This window comes from Vigna unguiculata, chromosome 11, assembly GCF_037176805.1.
Source record: "Vigna unguiculata cultivar grain cowpea cultivar isolate G323 ecotype 2 chromosome 11, ASM3717680v1, whole genome shotgun sequence".
Taxonomy (NCBI): domain Eukaryota; kingdom Viridiplantae; phylum Streptophyta; class Magnoliopsida; order Fabales; family Fabaceae; genus Vigna; species Vigna unguiculata.
Genome location: NC_140802.1, coordinates 5,594,133 through 5,612,735, shown reverse-complemented (window position 1 = coordinate 5,612,735; position 18,603 = coordinate 5,594,133). Strand labels below are relative to the sequence as shown.

Genomic DNA, 18,603 nt, shown 5'->3' with positions numbered 1-18,603 from the left:
AGACTCTAGTTGAATAGAGTAATGATGTGTCTGGTTGTGTTGGCCTCGTATGGTTTATGAGGTTATGGCTGTGTAATTACCTTGTGATGTAAAGACTCAATGTATAGGTATCTTGTCGTGTTATGTTGTTTGGTGAGGTGATTATGTGATTTGTATATGTTTTATTTTATTAAGCTCACCCTTTTTTGCTTGTGGTTGTGCGATGATCGTGTGGCATTGTCACATGGGAGCATATGTGGTTTCAAGTGATGTTGGCGAGACATAGGTGAGGAGATGGGGGCTAGTTGTGGGGAATTTTGAAAGAACTTTAAAAGAACTATATTTCATAATGTTTTCTTCTTTTTTTTAAGTTGATTTTAGTTTTTGGAACTTGTAATGGATCATGTTGACAAAGTTTTAAATTTTCCTATGTGTTGGGAATGGTATCAAATTGAATTTTAATTATATTTTTTTGTGTACTAAGTAATATCCGTCTAGGGTGTTACACATCACATAGGACCTCACATATTTGAATATATGAATTTCAATGGTTTTTTTTATTGATGAAATTTTTTATTTGAAGGGATTCCTATTATGTATGCTTATGATACAACCTTCATAGTACTTTATAAGGGGCAAACCATGCACCATTCCTTTCATATTCATAAGCTTTTAAAACTTATACGTCTAAATGTTTAATGGAAATGCAAATTCTAATATCCCATAATAAATGTAAAATAATGTTTTCATGAATATGAATCCCAATTTTAAAGGTTTTGTTCTTTGATAAAGGAGTCTTTAGAATTAGTGACTTTCATCACATTTTTTCTCCATATTCACGACATAGCCTTTCTCTACTAATTGTTAAAGGCTTAACAAGTTAATCTTCATTTATGGTACACAAAGAACATGTGTTATGAATTATTATTTTTCATCTTTACTTTGAATCAAAAAATTTGTCCATCCCTTCAGTTGTAACAATGTTATTATTTAAAAACTTTATCTTTCTCTTAACTTCTTCATCAATACTACCAAAGAACTCTTTATTTCCTATCATGTGAATTGAACATTCAATGTTCAAATACAAGTTATCAAATTTAGTACAATTAATGTTATCACCATGACAAGAAAAGGACCTGAATCAAAATCATCAATATCAACTTGTGCCTTTTTAGCTTCATTCTCCTTCACTTGTTTTCCTTTAGTGTTGTAGCATTCATCTACAAAATGAACCCCTTTTTTATAGGCATAATACTACATGTTTTTCTTATCAAAATTTTGTCTTTGTTCTGATCACCTTTCATTTTGAGAAATTTTCCACAACCTCCATTCACCCTTTGAACCTTACTAAATTCCAAAATCAAAAAGTTTTACAAAATAGATAAAAAAAAACCACAAGATTAAGATTTCTCACACAACATAATATCTCACAAGCTAGTGGTCATCACACATAGGTCATCAATTAACATAACTCTATATATCGTTTGTTAAAACACATTCACAAGAACAAAGAAGAAAATGGAAGGAGAACAAGAGATATAATGATTAAACATGATCATTATTGATTTTAGATCTATCCTAAGCATACTACTAACTACCTAATTAACATACATCACTAATTGTACTGCACCTAGGCAGACCAAGAAAATCGCACGGCCAAACCCGCCTACACATAACCCCACAAATGAAATTATCAAGTAAGTAACCGGTCAAGCGGAAACACATAGCGGTCTAGGCCGCCTACTTCAAAAGGTAAGACGTAATCTGTTGATAACACCAAACTTCAAATGTTGCAGGCAAGACCCCTGGTACCAACAAACACTAACTCGGGGCTTGTGCTTGGCCTAGGCCCATCTAGGACCCAAACAATGGCCCAGCCCATAAGAAGGGTAGGCATAATTAATGACTCTATAAATACACGTGGATCCCAATAATTAAAGGTACGCTTTCATTAATCCCTTGATAAGATATTTGACTTTTTAAGAGCCCTTTCACTGACTTGATCATCGGAGCCCTCTCCGTAGGTAACCTCTCAAAGGTCCAAACCGCATACACTGGCAGATGGCAGATGGCAGATGGCATATGCAAGCCGAAAAGGAGCCAACTTGAGAGGTTGAGGATTGAGGTAAGACGATATTTGTGTTCCTAACATCTCTTATTTGTTCTGCAGGACACTAACTAAATTATCTACGACACCTTTCTATTTTTTTAAGAAACAAAACATTTATTCTTCAATCATCATGAATGTGTATAATTTTTTAATAAAAAATATATAAATGATGATTGTAATTACATAATAAATGGTGGTATGGCTCAATTTATTACAGTACAATAAAAGTGCATTGACTCAATTTATTTATTTGTTTACAATAGTGGAATCAAGTGTTCACCTAATTCTCCAAATATTATTATAAAGATAGTAGTTGGAGATTGAAGTATCAACCTATATAACTTGACAAACAAATAAATTAAACATTCAAACTATTCAAATATTATTAAACAACATTTTAGCATTTAAAAAGGTCAATTCTAAACCTATATAATTAGAAATAATAAATAAATATAATAAAAATCTTATAAAAAAAGTGGTAAAAAATATTAATAAAGTGTGGTTGTTAGTGGGTTACGGGTCAACCCGTATTTAATCCGATTCAAACCTTTTTAACCCGTAGATTAAGTGAGTCAGGTTCAGTTCATCTCACTCTTGAAAAAATAATTTTTTTTAACCTAACCTAAACATGTGATAAGTCGGGTTGACTCATGAGTTAAAACTCATTTTAACATCTCTAATAATATTGAAAAATATGAATGATTTTAAATTGTAAATAAAACTAAAAAAAAATAACGATGAATATAAAAGAGAAGATAGGACATATAAGATACATCCATAAGAAAATTCTCCACCTTTCAAAAATATTATATATATATATATATATATATATATATTAATAGATTATTTAACTATATTTTTGGTATAATCTACTTCCTATATCAAAGGAGATAATCAAGCATTAAAATATGTACATTTTGAATGAAAAATGATCATTTTAACTACAATCAATCTAATAACCACTAAACTAATATTTATTATATACCTTGTTGATACTGGATCATGAGGTTGCAAATGAAGGAAAAAAGGCAAAAAGCTAAAAGAGAGTTAAAGAAAAAAGGTTGTGTGTGAGGTCTCACCAGGCTTGTAAAGTCCCACTAAACACACTTCTGCAAAGTGCAATCTCACTCATTCACTCACTTATTAGTATCAAATTCTCAAGCCAAAGCAACCATAACACTAACACAAGCATTATTCCCGTGACTCACACCAGCATCGTTTTCTCGTTTCAGTTTCCGTCAAAATGGAAAACCACATCTACTCCTCCTACAGCCCTTCCACCAACTACCGATTCCGCGACTCCGACTCCTCAACCATGTTCCTCTCCCACCACCACCACCGCGCCGCCGACTCCACCGCCCTCCGCTTCTCCTCCTCACTCGCCGACGACATTGCCCCGCCCGGTGTTACCTCCCGCATCGTCTCCTCCTCCGCCACCAACTACCTCTCCCCCTGGGCCTCCTCCGCCGCCACCTCCTCCCTCGACTTCAAACGCTCCTCCGACGGTTAGTTTCTTACATTTCCCCCTTTTACTCTCTTTTTTTTGTCTAGGTCAAAAGTGCTTGTTTCCGTAGATTGGTTTTTAGAACTAGCTGATTCGTTATTTCTCCAAGTTGAACCTATTGAGTTTAGGTTAAAGTAAAAATGAAGTAACCGAGATTTCACTGAGTCCTCTTGTATGTTGGAATCTACGAACTTAGGTTATAAGTGCATGTTTGAGTGGGTTGTCTTTAAGCAAAAGAAATGAGTTTTTGTTTTTAGTATTAGAAAAGGGTTTGTTTGTTTCTCTACGTTGAATCCAAACAGGGACTGAGTAAATGAGCTCAATGTCGTGTTTACTTTGAAATGAAGTAACAGAGATTTCACTCATTGTGTTTAGTTCTTGAAGCACATGTTTGTTGTTTCAGTTTTCTAGCAAGATAAGCTCAGTACTTGGAGTTTATGTTTGAGATTATATGATAGGTGGTCCTGAGGGTGAGGATGTGAAGCACATCATAGAGTTGTTGTGTTGTGCAGAGTAGTGTAGTGTAGTGTAGTTTGTATTGGTTGTTGTCTTGTTAGTATTTTACTCTTGTTTTAAAGTTTTAGTGATTAATTTGTGTTTTGGCCATCGGAGTATCCAGGTTAAATTTCATTGTCTCTGGTTATGATGGACTCTGGCTGCCAGCACAGGGTTAGTTATGGATATGATTTTGGAATCTCAATTGATGATGCAGATTAGTGGCTGGTATAGCGAATGAGCGGAGATATGATTAGGATAGATTCTGTTATTATTGAATGCATGCAACTTATTATGAACAACATTGATTATAGTAGCTAAGGAGAGAAAAAAGATTGTCCGGGTTTGCTTTTCTTGTGAGTGCGCTACTTGTTACTTACTGACAAGGCGACAAGGCGACGCTGACCATTGTGTACTTCAATTCGTCCATATAGTTATTACTTTACGTATTTTTTAGGAATATGCCATGTTGTGTGGTTGGTATATTTTATTTTTTATATAAAGTATATCCATTATATTTATTAACGTATGCTTTTTGTGGAAAATTATTTTCTTAGTCAAACTTATAACGTAACATTATACGTTTGCTTTGGTTTTTTGTATATACCCGTCTATTATGTACTATAGCTCTCTACCATCCAACCATTTTGGGTACAATTGGGCAAAGTGAAGCTTGGTATTCTACAAACTCACTGGCCAAGCGCCCTAGATATGAAAGTGCTTCCAATATGACTATATATCCACAGAGGCCAGGAGAGAAAGATTGTGCCCACTATATGCTCACAAGAACCTGTAAGTTTGGAGATAGCTGCAAGTTTGACCATCCTGGTTGGGTTCCTGAGGGTGGAATCCGGGATTGGAAAGAGGTGACTGTTTGCCATTATTATCACTATTATTATTTTTATGCCTATGAAAATTATATTGTAGTGTATAGTACATTTACTATTGGTAACTGTAAAGTTAACATGTATTCTTACGATTCTATATTTTATAGAAAGTTATAGAGTTAAATATTTATATATGAATGTATGGTAGAGTATTATATACCAATTTAACTAATGTTTTTCCAGTTTTTATATTAGCTACATTTGTAGCAAAAACCCTCGTTTTCAATTTTTTTCACTGTGAAAACTGTATATTAGAAATATTTATTATTTGTAATAGAGTAAAATTATAAATTATAATAGAATAAACACCAGGAAAATATTATAGTTCGATAGTTCTTTTATTACCATATATATTCTAATAATATTAAAGATTAATGGCTAATTGTAATATCCCAATGCTTTTGCCAGAGGCTGGAGCATGCAAATCATACGAATGAACCTTGTTATAAATTTAGCTTGAGGACTTACGAGATGAAGATATGTTTCTTAGTCATTTGAACTAACAAAACTAGTGGAGACAAGAGATACATCTTGACATGTTTTATTTTTAATAAAATATGAACCTCACATTTTATCTTTAGTGGTCTCATTAAAAACCCTTTATCTCTAAGGGTAGAGCTAACAAAAATATCTTGTTTAGCTGTAAGATAATCTGGACTTGTGTCTTCAATAATTCCTGGGGTTTGATAGTGGCCAACCGTATTTGGGATTTAGTGGAACTGTGGGAGTCTCCACAAATGTGAAATGGGGAACTCAGTACAAGCTAGTTTCTTTACTTTCCTCCAAAATCTCTACTGCATACTTTCTTCTTGGGCACCCTTTGCAGGATACATGAGGGGGAATATGAGATGGGTTGAGAACTTACCACAGTGTGTGTGTGGAAGGGGGAAAAGAGTGGGATATACTATTAGGCTATTAGGCTATTAGTAGTATAAGAAAGTTAGTGAGGAAGGTAAAGAAACATAAATTGTGTTTAATTTTTGTGAAGGAGGTTATTGCCCCCAAATGCCGCATTATCTTTCTTAATCTTACTTTCTATATCTTTGTTCTGAGCTGATAATCCTGTTTCAGTTTTTTGATTTGGCAACTTTATAGGCATATTTTTATGCATTAGTCTATGTACTTCCTGTGCAACTTTATCAGAATGATATTTTACAACAATGTTAATCAATTTTTCTCTAGAAGAATCTATTACCCTTTGAGGTTTAGGATGGGTGTGGCAAATATTGTGGTTAAAATCTACATGGGCTGCCTATTTTGTATGCTACGATCACTCTTGTTCTAGTTATCTCATGTTGTGAGTAAATATTGTGTTTCTTACCCTTCATATTATTTCTATTTCTTTCTCTGCTTGCATTGGGTTTTTATCTCACAAGATGAAATCTTATTGTCCAGAAAATTTGGTTTGTACTAATTTGTTGATGATGCACATGGTTGATTCATACCTGATTTAGGTTCCAAATGTTGTTATAAGTGAAACTCCTCCTGAGAGACCAGGGGTACCAGATTGTCCAGTGAGCATATTTTGCCTTTTTTCTCTCTCTCTCTTCATATGTATTTGGGCATTTTCTAATTCATTTGAATCCAATACATTGCAGTTCTTTCTGAAAACTCAGAGATGCAAGTTTGGTTCAAAGTGCAAATTTAATCATCCTAAGGTTTCCTCTGAAAATGATGATGTAACTTCTGGCTTACCTGACAGGCCATCAGAGCCCCCATGCTCGGTTAGTAATTTATACCTTCCCTTAACATGAGATTTTACTTATCTATATGGCTTATGCGATGTTTGAATATTTATGCAGTTCTACATGAAAACTGGAAAATGTAAATTTGGTGCTTCTTGTAAATTCCATCACCCCAAGGATATCCAGATTCAGTCGTCTGATGAGTTGAGTCATACTGCTGCACAGACAGAAATAAATTCTATGATAGGAGGAGCCCTTGGAGATACACAACCAATTAAGTCTCTTATATCTCCATCATTCCAAAATAGCAAAGGACTTCCAGTAAGACTGGTAAATCTTTATCCTTTGGTGTCCGTCCTTTGATCAAAGGAAAGACGCATCAATTCATTTAGTATCATGCTCTTTCCAAATTTATTGATTTTTCCAATTCATTCCATTATTTGCTAGATGTATGCTGCTTTGAACTGCTGACTGAAATTAACAATTGTAGTAGAAATAATGATATTGAATTTCAGGGATTGGATTGGTTACTGTTTTACTTTGATGGTATATGAAGTTATAGCTTATAGAAGTGCTAGGAACACAACTTTTATAGTTGGTTAATTTTAACTAGTAGAAGAGGGTGTGTTGAAAAGATTTTGTTCCTGGCATTCCTCTAATTTATATTATAAGTGCTGTAATTATAGAAATGAGGAGCAAATCCTTTATAATAAGGAATATCTAGATTATATATGTATTACTTGGAATATTTTTATTCCTGTATCATATATTTGTTATTGGAGGATATCAAATCTTCACTATTCATTGTATTAATTTTGTTATCTCAGTATAAACAAAGCATGTGTTATCTCAAAAACATATAGTTTCAGCTCAATGTCTCTCTCTTTCCTATAGTTTAACATGGTAATTAGAGGATTTTTTAAAACTGTATTGGCTTAGTAGACTCATCTTCTCTAGAGGATTTTTTCTTTTGGTGAACCTTTCTCTCAAGTTCACGTGCATTGTTCTGGCAACCTCCATTTGCTCCGGCAAGCACAAGGTTGGGATTGGGTTGCACTAATCTATCCAACTGTATAAACACCTATATAAAACCACGCATCCATGTGCCCTCACATGCGACTTCTCTCCTACAACCCAAAATGACTTCTCTCCTACAAACCCAAATCTCCAATCGACACTTGTGGTGGCACCTGAAGGCCAACCAACTTGCACCTAGGTTGCCTGTTTCATGAACTCCTACCCTTGTGGTGGTGGCTCCGTCAAAGCTTATTCAATGGTTTGATCTAATTTTCCCTCAGGTTATTTTTTTCTGGATTTTAAGAAATAAAGAAACGTCTTCCAGCACCCAATCAACACGTAGAACATATTCTCTAGCATTTTTAACCATATGTTTAATATTGAGAAGATGGGTGGGTCTAACTATTCAACTGGGCTTCCAAATTAGTTTGGGCAAGATGTTACCTTGTAGGATCGGGTATTGGGCAAGATGACTCTTAGAAAGTGGACTTTTAGTCTAACTCAATATAAAAAAATTAGTTTGTAAGGTGAAGTTTGCATGAACTTATATTTAATTTTTTCATATCTCTAGTCGATGTAGGATTTCCAATGCATCGTCTCGTGCTGAAGGTTAGACATCTCGAGTGTGAGACTAGATATTTATGGGTGGTTCAATAGTGGATGACATTAGTCCTAACAAATTTCACTAGAATAGGTAATACCATCTCAAAAAGTGAATTTTAAATCTAACTCAATCTCACAAAACAAACTTATTAGGTAAGATTTGCATTCATTTATATATTATAATTTAATTATATCTTTAGTCAATGTTTGATCTCTAACAACTTGGGATATGAGTCACATGACCTTTATTATTCCCATCAGCATCGATATGTGCATGTGTTGTCCCTCAAATGATGAATGCACAATTAGGACATTCATGTCTCTCCAACAATGAATCTGCTATAACTTGTGATGTTTCTCCATTACCTCTTCAAGTATAGTAATGAAGGTGCATCCTCAAAGAAGGTGCATCCTCAAAGAAGGTGAAATTAGCAAACATATAATACCTTTTAGTTGAGGGAGAATAACATTTATACATCAAGCTTTTACAAAAAGCTTGCCAAGACTTGGAGAGACATTGTGAATGAAACAAGTACACCCAAACACACGTGGAGAAACATGGTATAAAGGGTTATTTGGAAAAATTATAGTGAGGAACTTTATATTTGAGAGAGGAAGAAGACATCCTATTATTGGGAAACATACAGTGAGATGTGGATGCTTCCTTTATCTTCATATAAGAACCCTTGCCCAGGAGTCTTTTTTAGGTACTAATAAGTAACCACAAAGAAAAGGAGAGATGAAAAGAAAATACTGATTGTATTATTGAATTCAAAAACAACTGTTTGAGGATAACCCTCTTTCCATGGCCCTGCCTTCTAACTATCTGGTTCTCCCTGTCCAAAAAAAAAAACCAGCCCCCCTTTTCCTCCAACGGAAAACCCCCCTAAAACCCTCCCTCTCTCTACCTCCCAAAACGAAAGATCTCCCCTCCTCCTTCTAGAAGCCACGTAGGCAATTATGTTAGTATCAGAATCAACGTGTGTGGGCTTGTGGTCCCCATGCAATTGGTTTCCACTTCTTTCTTTCGTAAACCTTTTGTGTCTTCCTAATATGCCCCCCTAATTCTTTCCAACTAGCCTTCTATATCTTTCTGGACCAAAGAATAATTCACCTTCTTCTGTCGTTAACTTTTGATTTGGGTCCATAGGATGGTTTACTTGTCTACAATCAATCATACATATTTCTTATAATATATCAAGGGCATACTTCCTTTGAGAGATTACAAATCTATCTTTTGACTAAGCTACTTCAATGCTCAAGAAGTATTTGAGGCTTCCAAGATTCCTACAAGTACTCCTTCAGTTGAGATATTCCAGCAGCATCATTTCCTGTAATAACTATATCATCAACATAAACTATTAAATAAACACATTTCTCGAGAGATGTATGATAGTAAAAGACTAAATGATCTGCTTCACTAAAGGGTTGGCTATTGCTCGGAGAGGCGATCCAAATCCGGTGGTTGCCCGACGAAACTACAATGGTGGTCGGCGGTGGACGGGCAAAGAACAATGGTTAATAGCGTTGGATAGTTTAAAAAAAACGTGGACAACTGTAGATAAAGGTGGACGACAGCGTTAGACAAATTGGGCAGTTTCAAAAAAAACGTGGACAGTTGTAGATAGTGGTGGACAGCAACAAACGGAGGTGGATAGATGCGGACACTAGTGACTACGTCCAACAACCAAGACAAGACAAGAAAACTAGAGCGGGATCGACCCGCTCTGATAACAACTTGAGATTAAACACAAAAATATATTTCTAGAGGGCTTAAAGGACCCATCTCATGTTCTACTATTTATATTGATTAAGAGTTGATACAATAGGAAGATGGAAGGTCAAGAGACTGTCCTAGACTACTAGCTACAAAACTAGGAACAAAAATTAGAGATAACCCAAACACACAACTCCTTGCTTCAGGCCTACTGACTACACTAACATAACTAGACCTAATTATTATTCCAACAATCTCTTCAATTCTTCTACTATAACTCAACCTTTTGCTACATGTAAGATCATATCATGATTGGTCTATTTGAAAGAGGCTACTCTTTGAGTTGCATAAAAGAGCATTGAATTTCATTAGCAAAAATATCTTATGCATTTTTTCAAATGGAAGATGTCTTGTACAATCTTAGAATTTCTAAGACATCTTGTTCAATTGATTGCCATAAAATAGCACATAACTAGAAGACCAGTTTTTGCCACTGAAGTTTTTTTTATTTGCAATAGCAATGACATCCTTCTCCAAATAATCATGATATCCTTGACATAGCAACCATAACACCATGGAAGTAGGCCAAGATAAATAAACTTTCCATATGAGCTTTGTTGTGGTCATAGTAGTAGTAGAAATGGGAGAAGTCATTCTAAAGACAACCACACCAAATTTGAGGAGAGAAGGAAAAACCCTAGCCTTGAAGGAAAAACCCTAGTTTGGAGCTACTGCCAATGAATAAAGACAACAAGGGCAGTAACAAGCTTAGAAGGCGTTGACAAGACAAATAATAGCAGTTCAGTGTGATTCCAACACTAGGAAGATGACACGTGGGAGACACGTGCCTAAAGAGGGCCTGGAGGTGAGTTGCATGTCAAAGATATTTTGAATTAGGGACCATCGGAGATTGGTTGTGCTCCTCGAGACACCTAACCCTGAATTTGCCAAAAGAAATATTGCACTTTATGGCAGGGGATGGTGGCAGCTACCTTAAAGACAATGGACAGAGGTGAGTAAGGCTCTTGATACCAACTTGAATTAAAGAGATGGAGAAAATAAAATGTATATCTGCTTTACATTGTAGGGCTTTTGTTGATGTCTTTATAGGACAAAAGAAGAGGCAAGGCACTTGTCTAAAACCCTAACCCTAAAGGTGGTACACACAAGAAAACTAATAAAAATAACATTTCATTTCAACACCACTCATGATGTATTCACATTCTAGTATGGGACCCATGTAACCCTTATCTCCGCCATACTAACCTCAGTTATAATAAACTTCCCATCGTGCATTACACTTTTATCCTTGTTATCTTTTGTTCCTATTATCAAGTCACGTTTATCTCACTCAAAGTAGCAACAATGATGATTGATGAGATGTGTGTCTTCCTTAGTAGTGGTATTTAGGAGTTGGTTCCTCTTCCAACTGGCACATCAATCGTTGGGTGTTGATGGTTTGGGCATTCCAAACTGATATCCAACAGTTTGGAATGATACAAAGTGGTGCTGATCATTCTTTGTTTTATCATCATTTTCCCTAAGAAATTGTTATTACATATAGTAATGAGGGTATTGTCTAACCTAAACAATATCTTGCAGAACATTTCTAGAGAAAAGATCTTGAACACGTGAGATAATAGAGATGTTAAATGCTAAACTTGTGACACCCTAATGGATCCGAGTGTCAAACTTGTAATTGACCAAGGAAAATTGTGTTGTGATCCTGTGAGATATGGACAGTTTTATTGGTAAGCTAAATTAACTCATTGTGGCTCGTCCTAACATTGTCATTGCTGTGAGCATAGTAAGTCAGATTTTAAACTCTCCTTGTTGAGACCATTAGGATGCAGATATTAAGAGTATTCCTATCAAAGGTCTCATGAAAATAATCAAATTGTTGGGTATTATGACGCTGACTGGGGAGGGTCACCAAGCGTTAGATCATATTCTATTCTTGTTGGAGGTAATTTAATATCATGGGAAAGTAAAAAACAAAATATCAAGGCAAGGTCAAGTGCAGAAGTGGAATACAGGACACTGACATTAGACACTTACAAGCTTGTATGTCTAAATCAACTTCTCAAAGAGCTTAAACATGACGAAAAATCCCAAATGAACCTTATATGTGACAACTGTCTTTTCATTAGAGAAAAGTTGGAATTTGGAGACATCACCAGGAATTTATCAACTCCAGTAAAAAGTGGACTAACAAATTGACAAATTCTGTAGGAGGACCAATGATTGATCATAATTGCAGTAAGCTGATGGGCAATGTTATAATTGTAGAAATAATGAGCAAATCCTTTAAATAAGCAGTATTTATGTTATATATGCATTCTTAAATACATTTTACTTGTTCGTATCTTTATATTAGTGGATATCACATATCTTTTAAATATTCTATTGCTTTTGTTTTCTCAATATAAATAAAGTCTCCGTACTGTCTCTTGGAAGAACTTGGTTTATGCTCAATGCATCTCTTTTTTCTATAGTTAAACAATAAGATACCCATACATTCCTTGACTTCTAGCTTGTGACGACCTTCTCCGTTCTAATTTGTTGCCTTCATTTTGTAAAAGCCTGTGTTTTACTGTGCAATTTTCTTCTGACAGGGGGAAGTGGATTGTCCATTCTACATGAAAACTGGCAGGTAAGTATTGGTTTATTTTCAATTGGTTTCATAATTTTAGAGGAAGTCATACTTATTTTTCCATAGCTCTCATAGGAAACTGCATAAAAGGTGATTATTTCTCCATAATAAGCTAGGCATAGCACATGTTCTTTGGATTAAATATCCTTAATTTTTTTTTTCATTCATATGAATCAGTTGTAAGTACGGTGCCACTTGCCGCTACAATCATCCTGATAGGAATGGTATGTATAACATATTGATTGTTCATATTTTTTCCTTTCTAAACAACTATTTCACATGATCATACTTTCATGCAGCAATTAATCCACCCATTGCTGGATTAGGCGCTTCTATTTTTCCATCCTCAGCTACTAGTCTGAATATTGGACTTCTCAGTCCAGCTATGTCTGTTTATCAAGGTTTTGACCCAAGGCTGTCAAATCCAATGGTAATGTGGAAATTGCTACTGTACTTATTGTCGTAGAGGATTGACAAATTCAAATTGCAAATAATGTTATCCCTGATGCTCGTTATTGTGGGGTAGGGGCTGGAACTGTAGATGCTTCAGACTGAGTTTCTTAATGTGTTGTATATTTCTGGTTATCCACCAAATGAACACACAGTATTCTAGTATACAGTCAAACATGGAACATTGAATCATTGCTTGATAGATTTAAACGGATAAGTATTGGTGATATGTAAACATTGTAAAAGTAATATTTTTCTTAGTTATATTCTCAAAGAAGAAGAATATTTGTGTGGTGTACTTTTGCTCATCTTCCATTCTAAATCAATATTAAGTAATTAGGTACGGTTTTTTGTGGGTGTGTGCTATAGCCATTCATTTTGTATTTTTCATTGTTTTTGCCTCAAGTCTCGTTTTCTGTTTGTCTTCCATAGTTTCCTGGTTGCCTTAAATTGTTAAGCATAATGTTTTTTGAGATGCTGCTGCTCGTCTAGTGCATTATATGCGTAGGATATGTTTCTCTTAGAAAAATACATGTTTGGGTTTATAGTGGTGAAGCCTCTTTGCTGTTTTGACTCAATAATGTAGGAGGACAAGTTTGAGATTTGCTCTTAACAATTCACAATATTAACAACAAAACAAACAAACAAAAATAATGATTCTAAACTGCATTTCCATGAGATGTCATCGTAGATGACTTACCCAAAACTCTGTCTTATGCATGTGGCATGTTTTCCAGTCTCAGGTGGGAATTGCAGAAACCATCTATCCTCAACGACCTGGCCAGATCGAATGTGATGTAAGCAAAGACTTGTCTTTTGTTATAGTAATTAGATTTCCAGCCAATACGTATTTGGAATTTTACATGTCAGTATTTATTTGTTGGGTTATTTAGTATTCAATTTAAAAAATGCAGGGGGCTAAGGGTTCAATTCAGATCTATCTGTTTTTTTTAAAAGCTAAATAAGGTAGGGTAGCCTTAATAATAATACCATGAAATAGGTTAGATCAAGAATTATACAAAGTATCATTTTGTGATTTTCTAGGCTAGAAACAAATAAACATTTGTTGATATATTGTATGGTTAGAATGAGATTAACTTAATGTTGGGGGCTTGAATATGAATTTATTGTCATGGCAATAGCAGACACATTATTGAGATTTCAAGGAAGGGATTAGGATAAAGTTGATTATCAAGTACGTTTTTAATGTCATTTTCTTGTCATCGACAATATGATATTTCCCTTAAAGCATCCAAAGCCAGTATGTGGAAAGTGGGTGTTGAAACAGGTGAATTGGTTACAAAGTGGAGACAATTTGATCAGTCGGATTAGTTCCCTTTTTTTAAGTAATTACATAAAATTTGAAGTTACATTCTAATAGTGTTCACCACTGCTCCATGGCTGCTTATTAGTAAGCTCACGTTGTGGTTGATAATTAAAGTTAATATAACTGAGCAATAGCTGAAGATCCCAATTTTCTCTCCTCCTCTCTTTTCCTCTTTATCTATGAAGCTCGGACACACCTCATCAACGGTGTGTCCCGTGTCCCACACGTGTCGAACACCGGCACGCCTACGATTCTTGTACGACACATATCTCAGTAAAGTCCAATTTGAAAGGCATTTTTTTTGTATTTGACATGATTTTGACATGCCTCCAACACAATGTTAATAATTACAAATTCAATAATTTTCTAAAAAATCCATAAACTTGTAAACTTATTACATAAGTTTCTATTATGATTATAAAAATAAGGAAAAAATTGTATATGATTGCTACTTTTCACTTTTTTGGATATTAGGTAGATTATATTCATTTTTGTGTTAGTTGAGAATGTGTTAGTTAAAAGTTTGAAACTAATATGTATATACACGCCGTGTCCCGTGTTCTATGTTTTTTCAATTTAGTCGTATCTCCATGTCGTATCCGGGTTTCGTAGCATGTAACACTGATTCTATTTTACAATTGTGAGTGTAACTAACTAACTAACTAATTTTTTTTTAATTATATTATTCCATATAGAGAAAGATAATTATTAAATCTTCATGGAAACTTATTGATTTACTGAACTTCTGTCACAACCTCATTAAATTCTAATTTCGTTTTATATTTCTATTCAATGGCTTGCCGTGTAGTTTTACATGAAAACTGGCGACTGTAAATTCGGTGAAAGATGCAAGTATCATCACCCAATTGATCGCTCAGCACCATCACTGTCAAAGCAGGCTTCTGTCAAGCTCACTCCTGCAGGATTACCAAGAAGAGAGGTATGTCAAATCTTTTTCAGGGGCATACTTCAATTTGTCGCTTTATTTGCATTTTTCTATTAACATTTTCAAAAAGTGTAAGATTGATATGACTAGTCTGGCTTTGGCTTTGGTGTCAACCTATTTCAATTCACTTGATATGTCTCACTGCATGTGAAGAGAGCTTACCAAAACAATCTTAGTAGATGCTGTTTATGTGTCTAAGCAAATCGTCCATGTGCATTCTTTCATTGTGGACATAAGCTCTAGCTTACGTAGCAGCCTCAAAATTTCTACCAAAACAAGGTTATATTTAAACAATGTATGGTTGATGTTCTGTTACATGACAGGGTGCTGTTATTTGTCCATATTATTTGAAAACTGGAACATGCAAGTTTGGTGCGACCTGCAAGTTTGACCACCCACCACCTGGAGAAGTTGTGGAGATGGCAAAATCTCAAGGAACATCAGCCGATGGAGGGGAAGCAGAAGACTGATATAATCTTCTGCTCTGGATTTCATCATCCCTTTAATTCTTCTGCTTTCTCTTTCGTACCATGGTGTGAATCGCTATGAGCTGTGACTGAACACCTGTTTATGTTTCCTTTAGTGACTAATTTCTCTTTTCACCTACCAATGGCACAATTCATTCTAACACATTTATGTCCCAAAAATCAAACATATATTGTGTTTAATCCTACTATGAATTTGATGTATACAGGTGAATTTGTAATTGTTGCAACTGAATGGTTGATCTCTTTTTGTTTAAATCTAATAAAGTTATTTAATTTTGAAGGGATGATGTTCAACATATTACAAAAACTTCATCAACAGAAGTAATTTTAACATGCACTTCATTAACATTGGCTTCTTTATTTTCATAAAGTGTAAGTATTATGAGGATCCTTGAATGTTCTCATTTGAGGATATTCAATATATAGACTCAAACCTATAGAAGAAGAGAGAAATTCAAACTAAAGGTGAAAATTTTCACTAATTTTCAAATGCTTTACTTTCAAATGTCTTGTTCAAATATTAACTAGAACTACAAATATCAAATTTGAATGGTTAAGTTGTCTTTGGGAAGTGGGGAAATATATCTTTAATTTTGCCTCTTATAATTTTAGTCTAATTTGAAGTATTTTTTTGGACCTTTCTATCGAAGTTGCTCTTTGATGACACAATGTATTTTGTTCAAGGGGCATGTGAAAGATCTAGTTTATCTGCAACAATTTAGTCCAATTTTAGAAAATTACTCCTAAATGATATTAGACTTCAATATTTGTTTTATGTTCATATAAAAAAGCTCATTTTACATATTTTTAAACTTGGATAAGTTTATTCTAATTCTAGCTTAGATGGCAAAGATAATTATAAATACAAGAAATTTCCAAGCATCTCCTAATCTTTTTCTAATTTTTTTTAGTTTTTTATCTTATCCATCTTCCTTTTTGCGGTGATATCACTTTCTATAGTTTATTCGAATAAACTTGTTCATACCAACACAAAAATTTAATATTTACCATATGTAAGAAGTAATTTATAAAAATTCTCGTATACTAACTTTTGAAATATGATATACATTTTATGGTAAATTCATTGCAGCAAAACATTATCGCAATAACTTCCCACCTCCCATGAGATCATAGACAGTTAAGAATCAAATTCTAAAAAAGGTTAAAAGGAAAGCACTTTTAGAAACCCTACAAATAAAAGTATTTTAATTTATAAGGGAATTCATTTCATTTTCTCTATCAAAGACAATTATAAACTAATTCATACGTAAAGGAATTTAATTTTATAAAAAAAAAACATTTACTGTAGTTTTTTTTTCTATTAAAAATAGTTATAAAAAATATCTAACATTTTCTTTAATTATCAAGTTTTTCAATTGAAATGAGAAAAACTAATAACCAATTGTGACTCACCACAAACGAACCCTACAATCCATGTGAATACATGCATCATAAAAGGAAATGTTTCAAATTGAGGCGTTTTCTTTATCACATTTTCTACCTTTGTATATGAAAATCCACTTCCCAAAATAACAACATACCATGAGTTCTGTCTTGTTTGATTCCTTTATGTAACATCCTCATAAGCTTTTTGAAGCCAACAAATCACAACGACATATGAATACTTTGCATCTCCTATGTTTTCTAGAAATAACACTCAACAATTGCACATGAAAAGTTAGGCACAATTATAGTAGAAAAACAAAAGTTCAATTCTCAATTGGTTTTTTAATAAAACTAAAATTCATTAAAAAGAGAAAAACTAAGTAATGCAAGAAAAAGTGGGAAACTAGAGGAAGACTTACTTAAAGTACAAGCTTATGAAAAGCAAATATCATACAATTCCAAATAATCAATTAAAAAATATAAATAATTTATTACAAACGAGTATGTATACAAGTCAATTGATTAAATGATTAAAATAATTTATTCTTTGCGACAAGGTGTCCAACTTAATTATCCACTTTGTATAATACTAGCATAAACACAAACACAGACGTTATTGTGCATGTGTGTATGCATTTTTTAAATATGCATGATATTATATTAGTAAGTGATAATATTGTAATGTTATTAAGTTAATATATAAACTAAAATTATATTTATTAAAAATAAGGTGAAATATATCAGAACAGGTGAAAGAATAATCATTGATAAATAAAAAAGAGATAGCCGATTTTATAAAAAGCTTGCAAAAATAATGGTCAATTTTTAAAATTTAATAAATTATTATATTTAAAGGATAAAATTAGTATTTTGAAATGTGGACACAAAAAGGGGAATCCCCTTTATAGATAACATTTTCTTTACTAAAATAAAAAAAAAAATACAAGTTATTTATTTAGCTTAATTAACATATTTAAATCAGATTAGATCATAAAGTGAAAGTGTTTTATAAATATAAATATTAAAACAAAGTGATAATAGATAAAGTTCAAACTATACCCTTTGATTGATAGGGAGAGTAAAAGAAGTTTAAGAATTAGCTTGGATTTTAGAAGTTAAACCTAGGAGGCTTATCATAATATATGGGGCTAGGATTTTTTATTTTCATCTTCACTTGTTTTGTTCTATAGTTTGAGAAAGAATTGAAAAGGAAAGTATTTTTTTATTCCCTTTCCACCACACATACAAAATGAGGTCATGCACTTATTTTGATAACTTATATCATAATAAAAACTATATTATAGTGAAAGGGTTTATGTGAAAATACTATTATACCAGAAATATCAACAAATCCTA

At 33.6% G+C, this 18,603-nt stretch overlaps 1 protein-coding gene across 1 annotated transcript; it reads left to right on the top strand.

Moving 5' to 3' along the window:
- The first annotated feature begins 3,161 nt into the window (after positions 1-3,161).
- On the top strand, positions 3,162-16,141 carry HUA1 (floral homeotic protein (HUA1)). Its single transcript, XM_028055042.2, has 11 exons — positions 3,162-3,594; positions 4,716-4,954; positions 6,430-6,489; positions 6,574-6,699; positions 6,778-6,990; positions 12,613-12,650; positions 12,828-12,874; positions 12,950-13,080; positions 13,838-13,897; positions 15,236-15,367; positions 15,697-16,141. The coding sequence occupies exons 1-11, from the start codon at positions 3,333-3,335 to the stop codon at positions 15,841-15,843; spliced, it is 1,455 nt and encodes a 484-aa protein (XP_027910843.2). The 5' UTR covers positions 3,162-3,332; the 3' UTR covers positions 15,844-16,141.
- The last annotated feature ends 2,462 nt before the right edge of the window (positions 16,142-18,603 follow it).

Excerpts from the sequence above, each read along its gene's own strand:
- HUA1 (XM_028055042.2), top strand. The coding sequence starts at position 3,333 with ATGGAAAACCACATCTACTCCTCCTACAGCCCTTCCACCAACTACCGA. Across the intron at positions 4,955-6,429 it reads GAATCCGGGATTGGAAAGAG|GTTCCAAATGTTGTTATAAG; the intron begins GTGACTGTTTGC and ends TACCTGATTTAG. Across the intron at positions 6,490-6,573 it reads CAGGGGTACCAGATTGTCCA|TTCTTTCTGAAAACTCAGAG; the intron begins GTGAGCATATTT and ends AATACATTGCAG.